Source organism: Lethenteron reissneri, chromosome 45 (genome assembly GCF_015708825.2).
Source record: "Lethenteron reissneri isolate LAM-NWPU_2019-01 chromosome 45, ASM1570882v1, whole genome shotgun sequence".
NCBI classification, from domain to species: Eukaryota; Metazoa; Chordata; class Hyperoartia; order Petromyzontiformes; family Petromyzontidae; genus Lethenteron; species Lethenteron reissneri.
In genome coordinates, this window is record NC_083823.1 from 2,135,016 (window position 1) to 2,158,789 (window position 23,774).

General features: G+C 52.4%; 2 protein-coding genes across 3 annotated transcripts; one reads left to right on the forward strand and one right to left on the reverse strand.

The window, feature by feature from the left end:
- Window positions 1-399: 399 nt before the first annotated feature.
- On the forward strand, window positions 400-10,033 carry LOC133353846 (aquaporin-11-like). The gene is made up of 4 exons (XM_061570285.1): window positions 400-1,839; window positions 2,442-2,718; window positions 5,155-5,271; window positions 6,511-10,033. The coding sequence occupies exons 1-4, from the start codon at window positions 1,480-1,482 to the stop codon at window positions 6,588-6,590; spliced, it is 834 nt and encodes a 277-aa protein (XP_061426269.1). The 5' UTR covers window positions 400-1,479; the 3' UTR covers window positions 6,591-10,033.
- A 2,758-nt stretch (window positions 10,034-12,791) lies between these two features.
- On the reverse strand, window positions 12,792-21,800 carry CLNS1A (chloride nucleotide-sensitive channel 1A). 2 transcript variants are annotated; one of them, XM_061570409.1, is made up of 7 exons: window positions 21,320-21,800; window positions 18,639-18,775; window positions 17,820-17,939; window positions 17,033-17,131; window positions 15,883-16,065; window positions 14,472-14,562; window positions 12,792-13,586 (listed from the first exon to the last, which is right to left on the reverse strand). In XM_061570409.1, exons 1-6 carry the CDS (start codon window positions 21,439-21,441, stop codon window positions 14,477-14,479), a joined length of 747 nt encoding a protein of 248 aa, XP_061426393.1. In that variant the 5' UTR covers window positions 21,442-21,800; the 3' UTR covers window positions 12,792-13,586; window positions 14,472-14,476. The 2 variants fall into 2 exon arrangements, with proteins under 2 accessions (XP_061426393.1, XP_061426394.1); XM_061570410.1 differs by having other exon boundaries at window positions 14,472-14,559; window positions 21,320-21,797.
- Between the last annotated feature and the right edge of the window lie 1,974 nt (window positions 21,801-23,774).

A 23,774-nucleotide genomic window follows, 5' to 3' on the forward strand; every position in this document is an offset into this window, starting at 1 on the left:
GGGGTGGACCGGGGTGGAACCAGGGTGGTACCAGGGTGGTACTGGGGTGGTCACAGGGTGGTACTGGGGTGGAATCAGGGTGTGACCGTGATGGGACCGGGGTAGTACCAGGGTGGGACCAGGGTGGAACCAGGGTGTGACCGTGATGGGACGGGGGTGGAACCAGGGTGGGACCTGGGTGGTTACCAAGGCGGGGCCCACCAACCTGAGAACCACTGCTCCAGCCGAGTCACAGCCCACATCACAGATCTCCATCATCACCCCCTGCAGCTGAGACGGCAGAGGGCGAGGTTTGATGAGGAGGAGGTGAGTGGGGCGGGTTGGAGGGAGGGGGGAGAGAGGGCCACGTGGAGACTCCGCGTGTGTTTGCTGTCTCATTCCACTCTCGCTGCCGACCTCGTTCGCTGCTCCCTGCATCAAGCGTCCGGGCAAACTCGCTTGCCTCAGCTGTTTCTTGCTGCTGCTGCTGTTGCTGTTTGCGTGACTCCCGCAGCAGGCGGGGCCGGACACGGGGCAAGCAGTCGCAGCAGGTCACAGAAGCGGCGGCACGAATAAGAAGGTGGGGGGGGGGGTAAGCAGCAGTAGCAGCAGTAGCAGGAGGCGCAACGGCAGTGATTTATAGAAGCAGTCTCGACCCCGGGCCGCAGTACAAGGAGTGACTTCACCGCGTGTGTTGCGCTGTGTGTGGATACGTGGCACACACACGCGCATCATAACACACATCACACGCACAGCACACACACACATCACACGCGCATCATAACACATATAACACGCACAGCACACACACACATCACACGCGCATCATAACACATATAACACGCACAGCACACACACACACACATAACACGCACAGCACACACACACATAACACGCACAGCACACACACCACACGCACAGCACAGACACATCACACGCACAGTACACACACACACACCACTCGCACAGCACTCAGAGCAAACATACACGGCACACACAACATACGCAGCACGCAGGCATATCATACGGGCAGCACACAGACACAGCGCACACGTGCACGTCGGACCGGGCTGTGTCGGGGCTCACACAGCCCATCAGGCTTAGCTCATAGGGTGCCCTCTGTAGAGACGCCGCACGTGTGAAGAGCTATGCGCAGTGTACTCGCGTCAACAGCGACTGTTCCTCGGGTCAGACCCGTGGCCCCACACATTCAACTTCTGCAGCGACTCGTATTCACGTCGGCACGGGGATACGAGTTGCGCCCGTAGTTAAGCTGAATCGACCAAACAGCAGCAGCTGCATCATCATCAGCAGCATACAGCATCACCACCAGCAGCATCGTTACCATCAGCAGCAGCATCATACTCACAATCGCTACAAGCATCAGTGTCATCGTTCGCCACTAATATCGTCACATCTTCGTCATCAACATAACATCATTACAACCACCACCACCACGTCCTCTTCACCCCATCACCACCACCACCTCCATCATCAGCAATGACCGCGGCCACCCTTGAGCCCGTGAGTCTGCGCGCCTCGCTGTGCGCGCTCGGCGCCACGCTCTGCCTCTGCTGGGCTCTGCGCTGGAGCGCACGGCGCGCCCTGCCCCTCGCCCTCCTGCCCGCGGCGCTGGAGGTTACCGCCACCCTGCAGCTCTGCTGCTGCGCCCTCGAGCAGCGGCTGGCCGCGGACAGCGGCGCCGCTCCGCGATGGCTCGGCCTGGGGCTCGTGTTCGTCACCTCGGCGGCGCACGGCGCCACGGGAGCCGGCGCCACGTGCAGCCCCTGCTCCGCGCTCGAGCGCGTGCTTTTACGCACGGAAGGACCGCGCACGGCGATGGCGCGCGTCTTTGCGCAGGTGCGGGGGCTCGGGTGGAGGTGGGAGGGTGGTTTAGAGGTGGCGGATACAGAGATGCAGAGGGTACGGGAGGTTTTTAGATGGGTGGAGAGGCGAGATTAACGCGGGGAGGAGGCGATGCATATTGTGTTTTATTACGCACGGAAGGTCCGCGAATGACGATGGCGCGCGTCTTTGCGCGCGTGTGTGACTTGGGAGGGAGGGGGGGCGGTGTAGAGGAGGTATCACTGAGATATAGAGAGAGGTGGTGGCAGAGACGTGTGGAGATGGCTCGGGGTATGGAGATCTGAGATGGAAAGAAGCGGAGACAGACCCGAAGCTCTAGCGCGTTATTACGCACCGAGGGGATAGGGGTCGGTAACAACACGGAGCGAGAGAGCGAGCGGACCGGATGGAGAGAAACAGTATTGATAACAAACGCCGCTTGTTTACCCAGAAGAACCTCGCTGTGTCTCGAGACTCTTTTCAGGAGGGCCCTGCTACATCGCGTTGTTTGACCATTGGTCACGCCGCTTCAAGATCCCACGTTGGAACAGCAGAAGGTGCGGCGGTCGGAACCTTCCCTGTTCCTAAACTCTGTCCGGACCCCCCCTCCTTCCCAGGTGTGCGGCGCGGCGCTGGCACTGCGCGTCACGGGGGCGGCGTGGCGCCTCTTAGGGGGCGCTCACGCCCTCGCCGTCGGGGTCTACGTGGAGCGGCCGCCGGGGGTCGCGTGGCTCTGCCCGAGTCCGCTGCGCGCGGGGCTCCCGCTGGGCGCGGTGGTGGAGGCGCTGTGCGCGCTCGCGTTCCACGTGGCGGCGGCACAAGCGACCGCGCGCCTCCAGCCGACGGCGCGCGTGGCGGCCGTCGCAGCAGCGGTCACAGCCATCGTCTACGCCGGTGGGAAACCCCGCGGGCGGGCGGGCGATTGAAAGAACGAACGGATGCTCGAGTGAATGAAAGGGGGAGGGAATGAATGCGCGAATGAAGAATCTAGGAAAATAATGAGTGGGCCGGCACCGTCTACGCGTGTGCAAAGCGGGGCGTGGGAACACCGCGGACGGACGGGACAGCGAGCGATTGAAAGAACGAACGCAAGCATGAACGAATGAGCGAACGGAAGAACACTCGAGCGAATGAGTGGACCAGTGAATGAAAGGCGGAGTGAATGAATGCTCTAACGAATGAGTGAACGAGCTAAATCCTCGAATGAACGTGGTATCCCGATCACCTCGCCGCGGTGTACCCCCATTCACCCTAGCGGGTGGGAACTGGCGCAACGAACCGCCACACCGAAAAAGTGAATGTTACCTGCGACCTTTGCATTGCAAGTCCAGCGCGCCAAACATCTACACCACCACCACGCAAGCCTCCCTTTGGCGAGACTCCATCTCAATTAAACGGCGCTTCTCCCTGACGCCAGGGCTAGGAGCCTAAACAGGGCACCTCGCCGTGCCGGTTAATTTAAGCCGGGCGCAACCTCTGGGTTCACGCACGCAAATATCCCCGTCATCCACACGTGCCCGGCACGGGAATCTGTGCCCGGCACGGGAATCCGTGCCGACCAGAAATAACGTGCGGCCATCCGATCGCAACGTGGGCGAAGATGCCACCAGCATGCACCCTTAGCATCGCCACGTAGGGGCTCTGAGAGGGCATTGCGTGAATAATAATACTGATGATAATTTTCGATTTAAAGCTTTCGTGACTGCAGGGATTCATATACTTGGTTCTTTCGGTAAAGTCACGTAGAAGGGAAATAATGAAATAAAACAATAAAATTCTCACGACGTTTCGATTGCACCACAAGCAATCAACATCAGGTGTGAAAACCACAGAAAGGAACATTTGAAAAAAGTGGCGAAACGTCGTGAGAATATTATTGTTTTATTTTTATTATTTTATTACTTCCCTTCTACGTGACTTTACCGAAAGAACCAAGAATACTGATGATAATGTTGAAACCAATCAATATTAATGCTAATAATCATCATGCCTCGCTGAGGATCAAAACATTATTTTAAGAAGGGCCTTGCCACATTGGAAATGTTGCCACATCCCATCGGCCATACGGCCTTCTGGAGGTGTACACACTTTGGTGATTGGTTCAAGCAAGCTTGCTGGACTCTGCTGATGAGGACGCTGAATGCCGGACCCGGTCCAGAGTTTTTTCTCGTGTTAAACTTGTGCTGCTGAAATTATGCACTTCCAGAAGGCAGTGTGACTGATGGCACGCGTAAACAAAAACATACTTTAAATGTTTCACGTCGAGGGTCTGGTATGAGGAGGCAGAATGCCTGCTTAATTATTTTTTAATATTGTCCACAACGTTGCAAAGGATTCAACCATTTATTTAGTTTTATTTTACCAGGTAAGGCCCACTGAGCTATACGGCTCTTTTTCAGAAGCGACGTGGCCACAAATGAGAACAAAGTGGTTTATAATCGAGTGGACATTTTATAGCAGCTAAATAAGGACCCAGAGAAAAATCCACGCGACCACGGGAAGAACATGCAAACTCCAAATATACAGCAGGCGTCAGGGTCGGAATCAAACCCACGACCTCCCGCATACCAGGCGCGGTCGTTAACATATCGCCACCGATGATCATGGGATGTTTGGTGAACTTGTTTTTAGTGAGAGTTTGGCTTCGTGTGGGAAGGACACGGAGATAACCCAGACACGTATCCAAGGGGCTTGCACTTAAGCACCCATGGATCCATCGTTCGACCATCATCTGGCTGGGTAGACCTTTAAAATAATACATTCATATTAGATACCGTGCCATGAAAGGAACGTGGAATTTCCACCAGAGCAGAAAACCCACCGCGTCTAATACGGCGCAGCCCCGCGCCTACAACACCCGTGGGCAAGCCCTGGTGGTGGTCACCCATCCGAGTACTCGCCACGTTCATCGCCACTTGGCTTCCGAGATGCGACGAGATCGGGCGAGTCTTACGTGGTGGCTCCAGAGAGCTCTTGGTGACCTTCACAGTGATGGGCGATTGACGATGGGCGGTGGTGGGTGGTGAGTGATCGTGATGAGTGTTGGGCGATGGTTAATGAGTGATTGCGATGCGTGATGGTGATGCTGTGTGCACAGAGCACGGGTGTTGGCGAATGACGTTCACGATCGGTGATGACGGTTGTCTGGTGATTGACAGGTCACAATGATGACGGTGATGATGATGTTGGTTGTTCTGTGCACACAGTTGGCTCCATGATAGGTCTGTGTTTAACCCTGACCTGATGATGGTGTTGATGATTACAATGTTTGGTAGTGGTGGTGACAATGATTGACAGGTGATGATGATGTTGGTCGTTCTGTGCTCGCAGCTGGCTCCATCACAGGCGGCGTGTTTAACCCTGTGCTAGCTGCCACGTTCACCCTGGGCTGCCCGGGTCACTCCACCCTGGACTATGCCCTGGTCTACGGAGTCGCGCCACTCATAGGTGCGTCACCCACACCATCATCATCAACCATCGTCGCCACCATGATCGGTGTGATCATCACAATTGTCACCAGCAACATCGTCGTGATCATCACCGTGACCAACATCATCACTGTCGTGATGACCGCTATCATCGTTGTCTTATCATCATCACGTATACAGACATAATCACTATCATCAGCAGCAGTAGCAAGATCATTATAATTAACATCATCATCATTAGCCGCAGTGACAAAAGTACCACCACACACCTAAAGTTGCCTTTCAACAAGAACTATCCTCGCGACCATCGACCCATGCGTTACGCACCCTTTCCCGATGCCCTTTGAGCGTCATGAGCCAGTCTATCTCTACTGCTGGGCTCAGGCTCCCCCCCCCCCCCCCTCCACAACGGAGCCGTAGCCTCGAGCGGCTGCGCGCACAGATCTCTGTGCGGACTGCGCCGGCCGCGACGCACGGACGCCGCTCATCTCCGTCGGTGTTACCGCGTGACCGGCGATTTGACAACGCGAGTTGGGGGGGTAGGGGGGAGGGTGCAGTAGGCAAGAACGCCCCTTAGTGGGGGGCGTCCTTTCCTCGCAGCTGCCCCCCCCCCGCACTCTCCGTCAACCACGCGGATTTGAGAACAAATCTCTCTCCGTCCACCGCGTGCGTTCGGCACCATGTCCGACGTTTTGCTCCACGGGCCGCTGAGAGCTTTTTCAGCCAGAGGCGGATCTAGAAGGGGTGGGGGGGGATGGGGTGATGCCGCCCCCCGAATCCTTTCATGTTTGTTACGTGGAGGGGCAGACATATGAAGAAGACTTTATTTGCTCATCTATTGTCTGCTTAATTATTTAAAAGCATTTTAAGCCAGCCCCCCTCCCCCCACTTTTTACGGGCATGTTGTAACCCAAGGGAATGACATCATAGAGGCCATCTCGGAGCACACCACCTCTTTAGGAGAGAGAGAGGGGGGTGTTCTCACGACCGGCATGGAAGCCGGGCAGAGGCAGTCACAATGATGATGATGATGACACTGCTGCTGATCACAATTATGCTTCTGATGATGATAATTACGACGCTGCTGCTCACCCCGCTGTTGTTGCTGCTGCTGACGAGGATGCTGATGAATGTGCTTAACACTGGGAAAGTGAGTTCCAAAATTGCGCAGTGGCGGTTCACAATTTTCACGACGACGATGACACTGCCGCTGCCGACGCAGTTGCTGATTCTGATGTTGTCGTTTTTTTTATTCCAGGAATGACAGCGGCCTGCATTGTGTGCAACGGCCAAATTCCGCTCTTACGTCGAGGAAAACGAGACGAGAAAACCGATTAGGTTGCCCAACTCGGGCACACGACAGTCGAAACGCGCACGCCAAGACCGAACACGCGACACACGCCAGGGTGTGTGCAGCGGTCGCACAGTACTGCGGTGGTTAACAGACTCGGCCTGCACGCCTGGAGGGTGCACAACACGGGGGCGTGGTACAGTCACCGCCCCACGCTGTGCACAAAATTACGTCAAGTTGGGGCTTTGATTAATTTACAAGAGCCGGGGCGACCGGTCGGTTGAGCCGGTTAAATCGCGTGGGCCTCCTTGACCCGCTGCCCTTTATAGAGATCGTGGCCGTCCCCACTGGAATCGTGATCTTCCGAAGGCAGGAAACCCCCCTCCCCCCGCCCCCTATAGAAGGAAAGCCACGCTCCCAGCGTGACGCGGCTGATGACGTCGATGGTGCGGCGAGGTAACGCCCACCACCTCCCGTCCAGCGGCACACGTGGGCAATAGAGGTGAGATCGTTCCAACAAATCGTACGCGTTTTCCGATTAGCCGGGTAACATTGAACCCAAAAATTATCTACAATCGATTCCTTCATTAATCACACAGCCCAGCGATGTAATTTATCCTCCGATGGTCAACACTATACGGGTAACATTTTTAGGGGGTAAAAATGCCACAATTCCTCAAATTAATGAGTAATGTTGACAAATGTCATGCGATATCTAACGCCAGCTCACGATGGGCTGTGCGTTTCACTTGAGCCTCACGTTTTAACCTGCGGCATTACTTCGTACTACTGTGAGAGAGAAAGAAAAAAAAAACGGGCTCTTATGAACCCGAGAAAGTTTCTCAGTGAGAATCTCTCAAAAATCGTTTTATTCCAAAAGAGAGAGCAAACCTACGCTGTTGTCTATCGAGCGGAACTCGTGACCTCTCGCCCGATCACGCGCTCAGAAGGCCACGTCGCGCACGCGTCGGCCTGCACGGAGTGGGACAAACGTGCCAGGATAGAACTGCAGAGCTTGGGTAACTGTCGGCGTCGTCCCTGGCTGCCCTTCCCACTTGTCTGTGGGTTTCCCATGCTTCCGGTAGGTCCTTTCTCTTTCTCCCAGCGACAGCGAGCGAGCGGGTTACGGCGCGCGTTGCAAATTATTATTGTTTTTGTTTATTTACTCCTCTGTCACACGAACTGAAGCCGTGCCGCGAAATCGCTTTGCGCGTTGCTTCGCATCGGCGTGCGACGTCTCGCGCGCAATCCATACTGTGAACGCGTCGTGAGCAGCTGCCCTGGAACGTTCTGTGGGATGCACCAATTCATCCCGATTATTGCCAGCTCCACAATACGCGCACAAAGTCTGTGCGCATCAGATTCCAATGGGTTACTTGCGACCACTGCCACCACGATAGGCTGCTACACAGCCACGGCTATTTAAAGCTGACACTTTTTATTTTACCTGGTAAAGCCCCACTGAGCTGTATAGCTCTTTCACACAAGCGACCTGGCTATCACAAATGATAGCTCAACGAAGTGTCTTATCACGTGGGAATGTATAGCAGCCAAATGCTCTGAACGCACGTTCATTCTCAATGTGAAAGGGGAAAACCGGAGGACCTGGAGAAAAATCCACATGGCCATGGGGAGAGAAACACACACACTCCGAATATACAGGCGTCAGGGTCGGGATCAAAACCACAACCTCCTGCATACAAGGCGAGGCCGTTAACATCTCGCAACCACAACGCCATGCTCGCCATGCTAAGGAAAAAAAATGCATCGATATTCGAATCGATTCGCCAACACTGAATCGCATCGATTCGTCCGATCAAAGGTGGGCATGGATCACTCCCGCGCCACCTTTCGACATTTTGGAACGTGTGCGTGGTTAGTCAGGCGTGCGTCCTCTAATTGAGCCGAGGGGGGGGGGGGGGGGGTTCGATCCCAGCTTCAGTTGAGACTGTCGGCCTAGGGAGTTGTGGGTTGGGTTGCAATCAAACACATCAGGTTGGAAACAAAACTTTCCTACCATCGTCATTCACAACACATGACGGTGATACTGATGAAGTGTATTCCCGCAAGAAAGCCTCGCTGAGACTCACCGAGTCTCAACTCTCCGTAGAGAGTCCTGTATTGCGATATTTCGCCAGCTCTTTACGAATGACTGTTTAGCTCCGTGTGGGAGAAAACGAGGAATGCCTAGGGAAAACCCGGCACTACCTACGGGACATCTGTGACCTACTGGACATCTGTGAAAAAGAGCTTTATAGCTAATCGGATTCCTCCAGAATAAATATTCTGATTCCGAGTGGTTCACAAAGCCACTCTGGTTCTACCATCATCCCCTGGACGCCTCTTAGCTCTGCGGAGTTGGGGAGTTTCACAAATCTCTGCGTGGTCCACCAGCCCCACTCCGCAAACGAGGCACTGGATCAGAGGCGTGCACAGCCACAAACGCCGTCTCGCGCCCATTATTTCAGTTGGCGAGACAGTGTTTGATCCCAACAACGGTTAGGATCAAACACTACAGCCCACGCCACCACCACCCAAGTAGACCCTACACTATATTATTACTCGATTGTTGCTCTAAGATCGGTTATGGTGGTCTTCGTGAAGCTGCATCAGCCTCAACTGTCCCCACCACGAGAGGAAGGCACGGGGCCGAAAGCAGAAGGGCGGGGCCTAATAAAAGGGGGTGGGGCCTAATCAGGAAGGGGCGGGGCTTACTTGGAAGGGGCGTGGTCTAATCCGGAAGGAGTGGGGCCTAAGGAGTAAGCGGTTGGGCCACAAGGGGGATTGTGGCAAAGCCTCAAGGGTCATGGGAGGGCCCTACAGAGGTTGACCTTCCATGCAAAGAATCAAATGCTGCTGCAGTCATCAGAATGGCGTTCGTGCAGCAGATGCGGCCACATGCCGACCAGTTTTGATTAAAGGGGTCTAATGTTACCGGCGCAATGGGCTCAATGTAATGTTTATCTCTGTAGCGCAATGCCAATGCCGGTTCTGAGACAGTCAATGTGCCTTCATCGCTTATGAAAATGGTTTACAAGCACATCGCAGTGTTTTTTTATTATAAATTCACTGAACGTTTCGTTGCCATGTTATGTTGCCGTGGAGTTGTGCCTTGGCTGGTGTGGCTTACAGATGTTCAAGGCCTTAAAGCAAGACCAATGACTTCTAACTTGTTTCATGTTCTGTGTTATCACACTGTCCGCATTACGTGTTTTAAGTCAAACGTTGGGAGCGGTGTCTTAATAATCCGGCGTGCGTCTGTACGAGAGCAGATTTGTGTAACTGTATTGACACCACGCACAAGTTTAGGGTGCGGCTTACTTTCCGAAACGTCTCTATTCAGGACATTACAGCCGTGTGTTTTGTTACGGCACTGACGGTTTCCATGCAAATTCGAAAATGTATCCTACACAGTATCCATGCTGCAGCCTGCCCCCCCCCCCCCCCCATTCACAAGCACACGGCAAAATAAATGAACATTTTTGGCAAACTTTTTTTTTATCGCAGCTGCTACAACAATCATACGTTTTAATATTAATTTGCTAACACAAGTGCTAATTTAACTATTTTGATTTTTATTCAATGGGACGATGTACATATTAACACGGACTGCAATCTTAATGATCTTTGGTGTCCGATTAAAAAAAAAACTGCTTCACTTAAAAGTGAAAATAATTCTCAGAGTAATCCTCACTTCCAAAAGATCCCCGATGGCAAAAGGACGAAATATCTCCCAAATCTTATCGAGGGCAAAGTTACTCTCTCGGGAGAAAGAAATCTCATCCTTTAAATCAGTGGGCCTTAACCTTTACTGCAACTATGCACCCCTTTGATTCTCAATCGTTAAACAAATTATGTTAATGAATACATAGAGGGTTTGATGAAACAAAGTAGTTGTACGTACATGCCCGGTGCTTAATTTGTTTAGATTATTTACCTTCTAAAAAAATCTGGCCACGCACCCCAGGTTAAGAACGAGCTGCTTCGAAAGCTCACGGACCGGATCAAAGGTGACAAAGTGACTGCTGACCGATGAGTGGTTGCCACGTGGGCCCAACAGTTGGCAGGACAAAATACAACGAGCAGACCTCTGTCACGTGTCTCCACGGACAAATAAAACAGAGGCTCTAGTTCCAAACACTATTGGCTTCCTCGATCAATATTCAGCAGAATGTTTTTAGTTTGTTGGCCTTCCTGGCACCTCCGATTAGCACGTTCGGCCACCGCGTAGCGTGCAAAAGAAGCTCAACATTCAGCTCACACGTTTGCGTAACCAATGAAACTCTGGACGGGTCTGGACCTCCTGGGTCTCGTCAGCAAGCGTGAGCATTGTTAAATAAACGCCGCTGGGTTTCGGCAGACGTTATTGGCAACAGCACTCCACATAAACTACTGGGAGCCCACGTTCTCGTGTTTCCTTCGGGGGCTTTCATTAGCACACGACGCGCTTTGCAAGCAAATCGCACGTGACTTTGCGTAACCGAGCAAACTCCAGACTCGGTGCCACGACCCCCACGAAACGCACTGGGTGGGGGGGGCTGTTTGACGCACGCAACCTGTGACGCGTCCGGCGATTAACGCAAATCCGGCGACGACGCACGAGGTCTTATTTTCGTAATCAAACCGTGAACGACTCTCGTCGTTGTACCTTGTTAACTTACTACACGGGCAAGTATCAGAGGGCCTCCTGCGAGCTGCGACTTCGCTCGGCGTTGTCGGGGCATCGTGAAGTTTGCAGCATCCTTCCGCATGTTCCTCGGGAGTGTGAGAATGTACAGCCCCCCCCCACCTTTTTTAATTAAACTGCACTTTTGAAATGCCGTACGTGGCAACTCGTGAAAAAATTGCGCAACACGCAAGCGCGTTGGCACACGCGTCGCGGTCGGATCGATGGGCGCACACGGTGGTAATAAAGGTTAAAGATGCAGCCAGCAACTGCTCGTGCACATCGCTGTGCGGGTTCGATGTGTTTCGTTTGCGAGTTATTACCAAGGATCCCTTCACACATTCATCATCAGCCATGATCAATCCACTGATGCACGAAGGCAACCCCGAACCATCACCAACACGTGGTAGTCCTGCCGTGCAACAATTCACCAAAGCACCTGGACACGAACTCATTTAATCGCTCCATCTCCACGGTGGAAGTGCTCACGGGGCACCGTTCCCTCTCTGTGGCTGCCCACAGGCGTTAGTTTCGACCACCGTGCCATCGTTCAATAACCCGAGGCGTTTCTCAAGCCGGTGAGCTGCCACCCTGCAGCTTGTGTGCTTTCCGCAGCCATTACCCAAGATTCCTCGCACGCTGCCACACGCCAAGTCTGCATCGGTGTGACAAAATGCGTGCCGCCCTCGGTATGGATGTTGAACTTTTCGCACCATACGTAGCCAACCGTGATAATCGGAGGCGCGGGGGGGAAAGGACAAACTGAGGACAAAAAGCAGTTCTAAAGAATTTAGTTTTCAATCTAGATTTAAAAGTGCACTGCTCCAGTGGATTCCGAATGTCGGAAGAACGTCCTAGACGGCCGCAGAAGCGCATCTGAAAGCGCTCTATGCGGTGACCATCTTTGTTCGATCGTTAGCCAAAAGCCGATGCTGCGAAGTTTACCAGGGTTCGCGTGCCGTGCACGAAGAGCGCAGGGTGCAAATCTGTAATCGGCACGCTGCTAATCTCGATCCTGTGGAATGTATTTGCGTACGGTTTTGAATCAATTTAATTTTGAGCGACCGCCCCCTGCACCCCCCCCCCCCTCTAACACCCAGCGGCGTCGCTCCAGTTAGAGTGGCGCGGAGACTTCACTGGGGCAAAGTTCAATGTCCCCCAACAACATCAGGGTCCAGTTTACATTCAGCAAAACAACATGACCACCACCACCAACTAGCCCTGCTACCACCCCCATTACCCCCACTCCTCCCACTGTCACCAAAGCCACCTCTACCACCACCACCCCCACTACTCCCACTATCACCACTACTACCACCACCACCACTATCCCCACTGCCACCATTACCCCCACTGCCAATAACACTACCGCCCGCCCACCTCCACGACCGCCATCACTCGCACTACCACCATCACCCACACTACCACCACTATTCCCAACACCCACACACCCACTATCACCCCCACCAGCCACACCCCCACCACGCCCACCCACGTCACGAAATGGAGTAAACATCGCAGCTGCAGTGCCTCCTGCTGATCTTCGCAAGCATTCGTGAAAATCTGACAAAAGCGCCCGGGCTCTCGTACAAAATAGACCCCTTTATTAACCTCGTAAGGAAACAACAAAAACTTACATTGACATCTGTCGGGGTTCACAGCAAAAGTGAGGCTGGGAGCAAAAGTTCGCAGCGGGCAAGAGCACGGACTCGCAGGGAAGGTTTTAACGCACACGCACACGCGCACTCGCACAAACGTCTCCGATTATCACGGTTGGCTAGTACCGTGCGAGAGAAGTTATACACGCACAGCTAACCGCTCGTTCGCAATCCAATGCTGTTTAACCGGCGAACCACAATATCAAACAGCGCGAGAAGAACACGTCTGAAAAAAACACACCACACAGTTCTACCGGTCGACGGCGTACATTACTCCACCATTACTCCGCGCGAGATAAATCCTCGGCCCACTTCGCAACGTTGCTGCCCGACAACGCAACCGACGCACGATGCCTTTCCCGGATTGGCCGAGTGCAAAAAAAAAAATCCTGGCCAGAACATTTTTGCACGAGCCTTTCGGTGAAGGTGTAGGAGGACGGGGAATGAGCGAAAGTTTAAATTCCCCCCCCCCCCCACGCGGAAACCGCGAACGGACGACAGCGACGCTTCACTTGAAACCCCCGTGCCAGAGGGACGACGCTCAGCGGTGGCGAGGCTCGAGACGGCGGTAGTGGAAGAACTGACGGGCACGGGGACTCATGAGGATGTCCAGTCGGGGGGGGGGGGAATGGGGGGGGGGAATGGGGGGGGGAGTGGGGGGCGTGGTCGGTTCGTGTGGTGCAAGTATCGCCAGGCAGAAGCCGAGACTTGAAAGCCACCTGGCAACGGCAAAGCACCAAAATAAGCATCGATGTCGATGGACACTGCATGGAGAGATCAGGTCACCACCAAATGTAACGAAAGAGAGCCACGCCTCACACGCCCCCCCCCCAACCCCCACTGATCTGTTGGAGGGAATATTCGAACAATAAGAGCAGCAAAGCACAGAGGGAGCACTGCCTCGCAAAGTGGCGCAACTGGGTTTAGTTTAGATTATGAACTGGGTTTAGTTTAGATTATGAACTGGGTTTAGTTTAGATTATGAACTGGGTTTAGTTTAGATTATGAACTGGGTTTAGTTTAGATTATGAACTGGGTTTAGTTTAGATTATGAACTGGGTTAAGTTTAGATTATGAACTGGGTTTAGATGAAGCGGAAGTTCCCATAGCCCCAATAAACTGGGGAGAGAAACCCGGGACACAGCCAGAGACTCCAACACAAAATTGCCAACCCCACAAAAGAGCCTCCTTGCTGTTTCAACTTTCCCATGATCCACTGGACCCTGCGCTGAACCCCATCAGACCATCAGATGCGGAGACGTTCATCCAACAGTGGATAGACAATGGCCAACGATGACAATGATGCTGTCTTCTTGGTTCTTTCGGTAAAGTCACGTAGAATGGAAATAATAAAATAATATTATAAAAATAAAACATAATAAAATAATTCTCACGACGTTTCGGCAACAACGCAAGCAGCCGTCCTATTGCATTGTGGCCGAAACGTCGTGAGAATTATTCTATTATGTTTTATTTTTATTATATTATTTTATTATTTCCATTCTACGTGACTTTACCGAAAGAACCAAGAAGATGAATCTCTGCGGTCACGAAAGCTTTAAATCGAAATGATGCTGTCTCCGAGGCTCGGGGGCGGCACTCACCGCCTCTAGACGTCATCGTCGGCGTCGTCGAATTGCCCGGTCTCTCCGTGCGGGGGGATCTGTGATGTTGCATCGACTTCCATGCCATCTGCTGGGCACCATGGTGGTGGTGGTGGGGGAGGGGAGGGGAGGGAACACAAGCACGCTCCGTCAACTCCACCCATCCAGTCGTCACAGTCACAAGGAATCGCGCGACGCAAGTGGAGCCAGGCTCTCCAGATTTCCGCACGAATTAATCGCTGTCTCGACCGAACATCGATTTGGCTTGCTCGACCCGACCGGACAGCAAGAAAATAGATGGGGGGGGGGGGGAAATAAACATGTGCCGCTGGATGGCAGGCGATGGGCTGAGCTTAATGTCACGTACAGACCTCATGGGAGGGGCTCCTGCCACTGAGGCAGGATCGTCAGCCCACTGGAGGAAGCTGCCACTTTTAACAAATGAACTTGATTTGAAGCTTCCGTGACTGCAGGAATTCACACTCTTTGGTTCTTTCGGTAAAGTCACGTAGAAAAATAATCATTCCTAAATAGTAATTAATTATTATTTTTCTACGTGGCTTTACCGAAAGAACCAAAGAGTATAGAACAGATTAACTGTCTAAGCTCTCGCCAGGCATTAAACATGTAACCAGTGCTCCGGATAAGCTGCAATTAAGCAGTGCTAGTGGAGCACATTTTCATATTTATATCACCTCGTATTACGAGCGGAACGTAATCGGGTGTCGTGCAAATCACTTCATTGAGAAAGGCCAGCTGGCTACATCACCCCCTGCTGGCAGGCTCTAGCGCCCCAGAACAGGCCGATTGCCACACTAGGGGCAGCTGCCACAGGGGTCCCCCCCCCCTACAACAAGGCACTGAAATGGATGGATGCAAAGGGAAGAGACGGAATCATAATGATTTGGTTTTGACAAAGAGGGCCCTAGACGCTGGGGCGTCGCAAGAGCACCTCAAGCGCGACGAGAGAATTACATCGAGTCTCATCTTAAAAAACACTTCAAAGGGCACCCCCAGCGGGAGCTGTCCCTGTGCAGCACAAGGTGACTTCAGCACCTGAGCTGCAAGTGTCTGCTAGAAGAGGGAGGACGATTACTATGGATAATTTGCAGGTGTCATTTTTCAAATTTGGTAAAATTGGACCATCACGCTTGTTTTGAAACGCCAGGGGATTTCTTTTTATGTTCACCGTGAGCGAAGTATTATCGTTAACACACCCGCAGTATTAACCAGGGCAGCCTGCCGGATGTGAACCGCGAATCTCTGCAACAAGTTGCCGACAGTTTCCAGGGGGTGGGGGTTGCCAGGGGGTGGGGGTCGCCAAGGGGTGGGGGATGATCTTGTGCCGCACACAGACAGCTGCCACGGCGGCGGTAGTGGTGGGTCCCCTTGGCGAGGCTCCGTCTCTCACCGTCAGGCTCGGTGCCGTTGCGTTCGCGCACGCCGCCCATGCCGAAGGACGGCGCCCGACCCGACGCGTCGGCCAGGAGGCCGTCGAGGTGCGCCAGCGCGGCGCGGCCTGTGTTTGTCAGCATCCCCAGCCCCTCCTGGTCCCCATACCAGCCCTGCCGCCCCCCGTTGCCCGTGTCCCCCTCTGCGGCGCAAGCGAAGGCAAGCGGAGAGAGGCGATCGGTCACGGTTAGAGAGAGAGGTTGGAAATAGGTGTATTATTATTATTATTTGTACTGCTAAGATTGTTTACCTGGAAGAGCCTCACAGAGTCTCAGGAATCACTTTCAGGAGGGTGTTACCTAGTTTTCGCAGTAGGGGGCGATGTTGTTGTTGTGTTTGATCCCAACTGATTTGCCGGTAATTTATCAGCATTGGGAAGTTTGGCCAATACCAGTTGCAATGATTTTTTTTTTACTATGCGAGAACCCAGAGGAAACCCATGCAGTACAGTGGCAGATTGTACAAACTCTGCAAGAAAAGGCACCCGTGTTGGGAATCGAACTCGGGTTCTTTATGCTGCGAGGCACATGTGCTACCGCTGCACCACTCTACAATCCCCAAGTCGCGATACAACGAGCTGTACATCGTTAAAGAATCGCAAACATAGAAAGCAGGGTTCACAACTGGCAGCACTTGCTTGGCTGGATGTCGGTAAGAGGGCGAGTGAGTGGGTGAGCAAATGGATGGGTGGGTGATTGAGTGGGTTCTTGAGTGTACGAGAGTGGATCGTTGAGTCACAAAGTGAGTGGGTTAGCAAGTGAGTGGGCGAGCGAGTGGGTGGGTGAGCGAGTGGGTGGGTGAGCGAGTGGGTGGGTGAGCGAGAAAGTGAATGGATAAGTGAGCAGTTTAGTGAGAGTATGTATGTCTGTAGAACTTATTTTGCACCGCATAGTCAACCGTGCTAATTGGAGGTGCGGATGGATGGGCAAGTGGGTGAGTGGGTGGGTGGGTAGGTAACCGGTTAAGAAATTAAGTAAGCGAAAGTGAGTAGATGGATGGGCGAGTGACTAGGCTTCTTGAGTGGTTGAGATAGTGAGAGTGTGACCGAGCAAGTGAGAGAGTAAGTATATGGATGGACGGGTGAGTGAGCTAGTGAGTGCATTTAAGACCTCCAACATTGTCGTCGTAAATGTCATCCTCTGAAAGAACCTCGTCGAGGTCAGGATGGAGGGCTTGGCATTCACACATGGCGGTGAACAGCGCCTCCACTGTAGAAACATCGTCAACACCATCAACACCACCCTCAATGTCCCCGCTCACATCATCATCAGCACCATCCACATCAAGGCCCTCAACAACAACAGTCAGGACCACCACTATCAACACTGTCATTACCATCACCACAATTAACACGAGGACCAGCACCACATCACTCTCTTCTCTAGGTAGACCACCATCACCTACAGTCCTTAATATCACCACAAGCAATGCTGCATAATTGATTTCTGGGTCAGATCACAGAAGTAAAATTGTTAAACTGTTGTTAAATATGGGACGAAACGCCCCACACGTTACATTTACATCCAACAGTGTCAATACCACCCCTGTCGACACCAACACCACCACCGTCACTCGGACAACGAACACAGCCTTCAACCAGCACCAGAGCCTAAGTTACATTTACAACAAAGAGCCATTACTGTCTAATAACAACGCAAACGGATTAAGGGCAACCGATAGCCAAGAGATTGACAGCGTACCTAACGGATTGATCACAACTGTGTAATTTATAATGAACAGCAATCACAATGCAATTGTAATTTCAGCAAATAATGCCGTTGTTGCTGCTGTTGAACCATTGTGACCATAACCGGACCCCCAGGTGTGGTACTGCACCTCAGGCATGGTACTGAACGTACTAACAGAGCTAAACCGCCACGCGGTCACGGGACGTACATGAGGACGAGTCTCTGGGGACAAAGCGGAGCTCGGTGATGGGGTCGTCGTCGTCATCATCGTCGTCGTCTTCCTCCTCCTCGTCGTCGCCCTTCGCCCCGTCGCCCGCAGCACACTCAGCTGCGTTCGCAAACGAGAGCCAGGGCGACAAGAGCGCCGAACAGCGATGTTGGATTAACGACGAACTAAAAGTGTAATAATATATATGTATGACAAACAATCAACCTCAATTTAATAATATCGGCCCTGGCGGCAAACTTTTCCTGCCGTGTTGCTCCACGGCGCGGTTGCCGTCCATTTGCCGCAAAGACAAAGACCCCCATGTATAGCCTTAGTAGACTGTTGGGGCAAGTGCTGTTAGTGAGGACCTATGAAAGCAGGCAGGTACACGAGGGGGTGAGTGGCCAGCACCACACCTGTCTCCCCGGGGGCGATGTTTATACACTGCACCGACTGAGTCGACCTAGGGGAGGCCCAGGATCGGTTCGGATTTATAGTGACGAGCGTTAGCCATGAGCGGGAATCTAACTCGTAGTCGCCAGGTTCGTAGCGCACCGCACTAACCACTACCCTACCGCTCCCCAAACACAAACTCTTGCACACACGCTGTTATTCGCTCAATATTCATTGCTTATCTGCGACCTGCAGATGACAGTGATGCAGTGGTCGCCCAGCCGTTCGATCTCTCCATTAATTTTTGTGTTTATTTTCCCTGCTCTCTAGGCAAGGCCACTCCGCAAAAAAAACAAGATTTGACGATTCCGGAAAGCAAGAGGTGGAGGGGGCACGCAGCCCCACTGCCCGTGCCATCACGCTCACCGCGCAGTTTGCCGTTGAGCATCACGTAGAGGTGGTGCTGCGGGAAGGTGTTGGGGTCACGGGACACGGCGTGGAGGCTCACGCGCGGGTACTCCACCGACACGCCGTGGCCCTGAGCGTCGCGCCATGCCAGCCGACTGTGGAAACGACGCAAACCGTCAACGCACAGAGACAAAGAATCCACGCAGCGTAGCTTCGCTGCGAGCGAGCACCTTTACATGAAGGCCGGACAGGGACACCAAGAGGGGTGATGTGGCCGGCGCCGTGCCCGGCTATGTATGTATGTATGTAGAACTTCTTTCGCACCACACGTAGCCAACCGTGCTAATAGGAGGTGCGGCTACCCTTGTCTTAACAGCGATGTCCTTTTTAACAAACCACACTAGGGGCCATCCATTTAGAACGTACGCATGGAGGGGGTCTACATTGGCCTTCAAATGAGTTAGATAGTCCGGCGGTGGACTATCTGTTTGTTTGAACACGTTCATATTATTAATCTTTGATCGTTATATAGGATTCGGGGGAGGGTGCGTCAAGCGTACGTACGCAAGTGGGGGGGGGGGGGGGGGGTAAAAAGTACGCATGCGTACAGGGAGGGGTGTAGGGGTGCAGTGGTCAAGTTTTGGCAGATTTTTGCGTACCTACTAAATTGATGGCCCCCTAAGTGTTCGTTTTAAGGCTGAGTCGACCTAGGAGAGACGCCCAGTACCGGTTCAGATATTCGTCAGTGATGTTGGATGTGAGCGGGTATCCAACCCAGGTCACAGGGATTGTAGCGTATTGTTTGCAGGGCAATACACTACCCAACCACTGCGCCACCGCTCCTCACACGACCATCTCGGGTGCCCATGCGCTGGGCATTACAGCTGAGCAACCCTGTTATTTAAATAATTATCGATGCCTCCACCGATTATATTACAGGTTCGATTACACGGCTAACCCGGATACACATGTAAATTGCTGCAGGGTGGGGAGGCATGGGAGAGCCCTGTCCAACGAAGAGCTAATTTCTCATTTAAATCCCAGAGTTTTCAAAGGAACTTTTACTCAGAGCTCTCACAGCGAGTAGTGAGCAGTGCACCACCTCGAGAGAAAGCCATCCCCAACGACGCCACCACGCATTTTACTGGAAGTGTTCATCTCCCGTACAACGAAACTAAAATAATCCCACGGGTGCAATTTAGACAAGTGTAGTGAACACCCAAACGTAACGTTTGTGTGCGGTCAATGGTGATCAGGCTGTGACCATCGCCTTGCAAGACTTGAGAAGCCACTTTAATTACGGGCATCACCCGGATTCGAAACCAGGTTCTCAGCAATGAGACCCACCGCGTGCCACCATCTCCCTAACAGTAACTTTAAACTCACTCCCCACCCCCATTACACAGACACTCTTTGGATAGCCATGGACTCAAAATTCTGGGTTATGCATCTTCCATATAAGAGGATGTGGTATTTTTGTCTGTGCCTTCTTCAGGTCAAGATGTGCACATCATGCTTAACATCAATTATTTTACCGAGGCTCTTTTTCAGAAGCGACCTGGCCACAAATGATAGCTCAACGAAGTGGCTCATCATGTGGAAATGTATAGCAACCAAACTCTGAACGCACGTTGTTGATTCTAAAGTGTGTAGAGAAACCGGAGGACCCCGAGAAAAATCCACGCGGCCACGGAGAGAGAGAGACATGCAAACTCAAAATATACAGCAGCAGCAGTCGTCAGGGTCGGGATCTAACCCACGACATCCTGTACACCAGGCGAGGTAGTTAACATCTCGTAGCCACCGCGAAGTTATCAACATAAACATTATCAACATAAACATTACAAATAAAAAACCACTATGACCACCACCATTATCACCGATTCACAATAATTATCACCACCAAAGACAAAGATCCCCCCTCCCCCGTATAGCCTCAACAGACTGTTTGGGCAAGTGCGGTTACCGAGCGCCTATGAAGGCCGGAACGATACACGTGGGGTGGGGTGGCCAGCACCACGCCCGGCCGCCTTTGTCTCCCTAGTGGCGACGTTTACACACCGCACCAGGTACTCATTTGAGGCCGAGTCGACCCTAGGGGAGGTGGCCCAGGACCGGTTCAGATAATCGTCACTGGTGGTGATGGCCACGAGCTGGAACCGAACTCGGTTCGCGGGGTTCGTAGCGCAGCTCGCAAATCCGCTACTCACCACCACCATCATCACAACTATCACAATCACAGATTCACCATCATCACAATCACAGATTCACAATCACCACAATCACAGACTCACAATCATCACAAGCACAGATTCACCATCACCACAATCATAGATTCGCCATCACCACAATCACAGATTCACCATCACCACCATCACAGATTCACCATCACCACCATCACAGATTCACCATCACAATCACAAATTCATCATCACAATCACAGATTAATCATCACAATCACAGATCCACCATCACAATCACAGATTCACCATCACCACAATCACAGATTCATCATCACCACCATCACAATCACAGATTCACCATCACCAGGATAATCACAATCACAGATTCATCATCACCACCATCACAATCACAGATTCACCATCACCAGGATAATCACAATCACAGATTCACCACCACAATCACAGATTCACCATCATCACCATCACAGATTCGCCATCACCAGGATCACCCCGTACCTCTCGGCCACGCACAAGACGCCGCTGCCCGCGTCTTCTCCGTTCACGAACAGCGACATCGCCGATTCCTGGTGCTTCACGCCGTCGTCCGGCAGAGCCACCTCGCTCAGCATGAGCACCATCGCACGAGTGAGCAACTATCGCGTTCGTTACCGAGGAAACTCAACAATTCGCACTTTGAAGACAGCAGCAGCGGCGAATCGCGCGTTAACTCGGCGACGAAATAATAAAAAGTGAATACACGTGGAGCTGAGAAATTGCAATCGCTCTTGGGCGTCAATAGGATTGTTTAGCGGCGACCTAAAAGAACAGCGGTTGTTGTAATTGCGTGAGAGGGGGTCGGGTCGTGTTTAAAATCGAGGTTTAAATGCCGAGAGGGGCAACAACAACGACGGAGTTTTAGCGCCAAAGCCGCCGGAACTAGCGAGGCCGCACGCGTCACGCCCACGTGGTCGGGATTCTTGGGGTTCAACCCGGAACTGTGCACGTGGGGGGCGTGGGGGAGGGGGACCACGTGGGGGCGGGGGGCTCGTGGGGGAGGGAGGCCACGTGGGGGCGGGTGGGGGCGGGGTGACCACGTGGGGGCGGGTGGAGGCGGGGTGACCATGTGGGGGAGGGGGACCACGTGGGGGCGGGTGGGGGCGGGGTGACCACGTGGGGATGAGGGGCCACGTGGGGGCGGGTGGGGGAGGGGGACCACGTGGGGGCGGGTGGAGGCGGGGTGACCATGTGGGGATGAGGGGCCTCGTGAGGGCGGGGGACCACGTGGGGGGGTGGGGGCGGGGTGACCACGTAGGGGCGGGGCGCCACGTGGGGGGGGGGCCGCGTGGGGGCGGGGGGACCACGTGGGGGCGGGGCTGTGCCTCCTATCGGCCCCTGCTCCATTTTACGTCGGCGGGTTTACTTTGTTTTATTCGTTCGGCGGCTTAGGGGCCGTCCATAAATGACGTCACGCACCTGGGGGGGGGGGGGTCAGACATTTGTGACGAGGGGGGGGGGTGAGAAATGTGACGTCACATCAAAATGCGCAACTTTAAATAAATATAGACAACGCGTTCTACTTAATTAAATAGACTTTTTAATAAATGTTTTCTCCTACAACATCAGAGTGCAGCGCCACATTAAATACGCACTACAATGACAATAGTTTAAAGCGATTTGAAGCATGTTTTATTTGGAGGAAGGGGGGGGCAGAGCTTTGTGACGTCATATTTGAGGGGGGGTCTGACTTTTTGTGACGCCGTGTGATGAATGGGGGGGGGTCAAAAATCGTACAAAAATGCGTGACGTCATTTATGGACGGCCCCTTAGTTAGGATTTCTTTTTTTTAATATACATAGCGATTTCATAAAGACTTATAAATGCAGTCGCGAAAGCTTAAATCGAAATATAAATGGTACATTCATATTGTCTGATTGGGGTAAAAGGGTCGGGGTTTAAGTGTTGGAGAGGGGAAGGGATGGTAAGGGAAGGTGATGATAGGGAAAGGGAGGGCTGGCGAGATTTGGAAGGGGATGGCGAATGTTTTAAGGACGAGGAAAGGAAGTAGTAGAGGCATACGCTATTGAATAAAGATGAGTCTTAATGCAGGAACGAAAAATGCTTAGTGAAGTTGCCTGTTTTTATATTTTATCAGGTAAGGCCAATGGAGCTCTTAGGTTATTTTTCAGAAGCGACCTGGCCCCAATAATAGCTCAACGAAGTGGCTTATCGTCACGTGTAAATGTATTGCAGCCCAAATACTAATACAATGCACGTTGATTCTAAATGTTGAGGACCCGGAGAAAAATTCGCACGACCACTGGGAAAGGAAAACATGCAAACTCCAAATACACAGCAGCAGGCGTCAGCGGTCGGAATCGAACCCACGACCTCCGGAGTTAATTTAATTTCACATGGCCGGTAGCTATCTCAGCCGGTGGGCTGAAACACAGCCCGCGACTTAATTGTATACGACTCAGCAACACGAGGCCATCACTGCATCTTAGGGAGGGGCGGGATATTTTCTCCCTGATCAACAAAAGTTACAAAATATGGAGAGGTATTTGCATATATTTTTTGTTTGTTTATACTTTATATCGACTTAATATGAATGTTATTAAGTCATCCAGGAACGCATGAGTGGGTTCTGCATTGGGATGTTTGGCCAATTCCATCTCAATGTGTTCTGCCGAGGACGTACTGTACTAAATTGTCACGTTTCGTAAATTACATATTGTACTTGTAATAAACCTAATACGGTATAGATGGGTGGAAATTCCATGTTCTTTTGGCCAGGTCTCGTCTATCCATAGAACCACCACTGACTTACCGGACATCATGGCCAACTATGGTGATACCACCAGCATGTGAATGGCAATACAGTTACTCTGGGGATGGTTTGATTGAGTTACCCCGGAATGGGACATAGACTTACAACTTATTGGTTTATTATTTTATAGGAAACACAATTTAT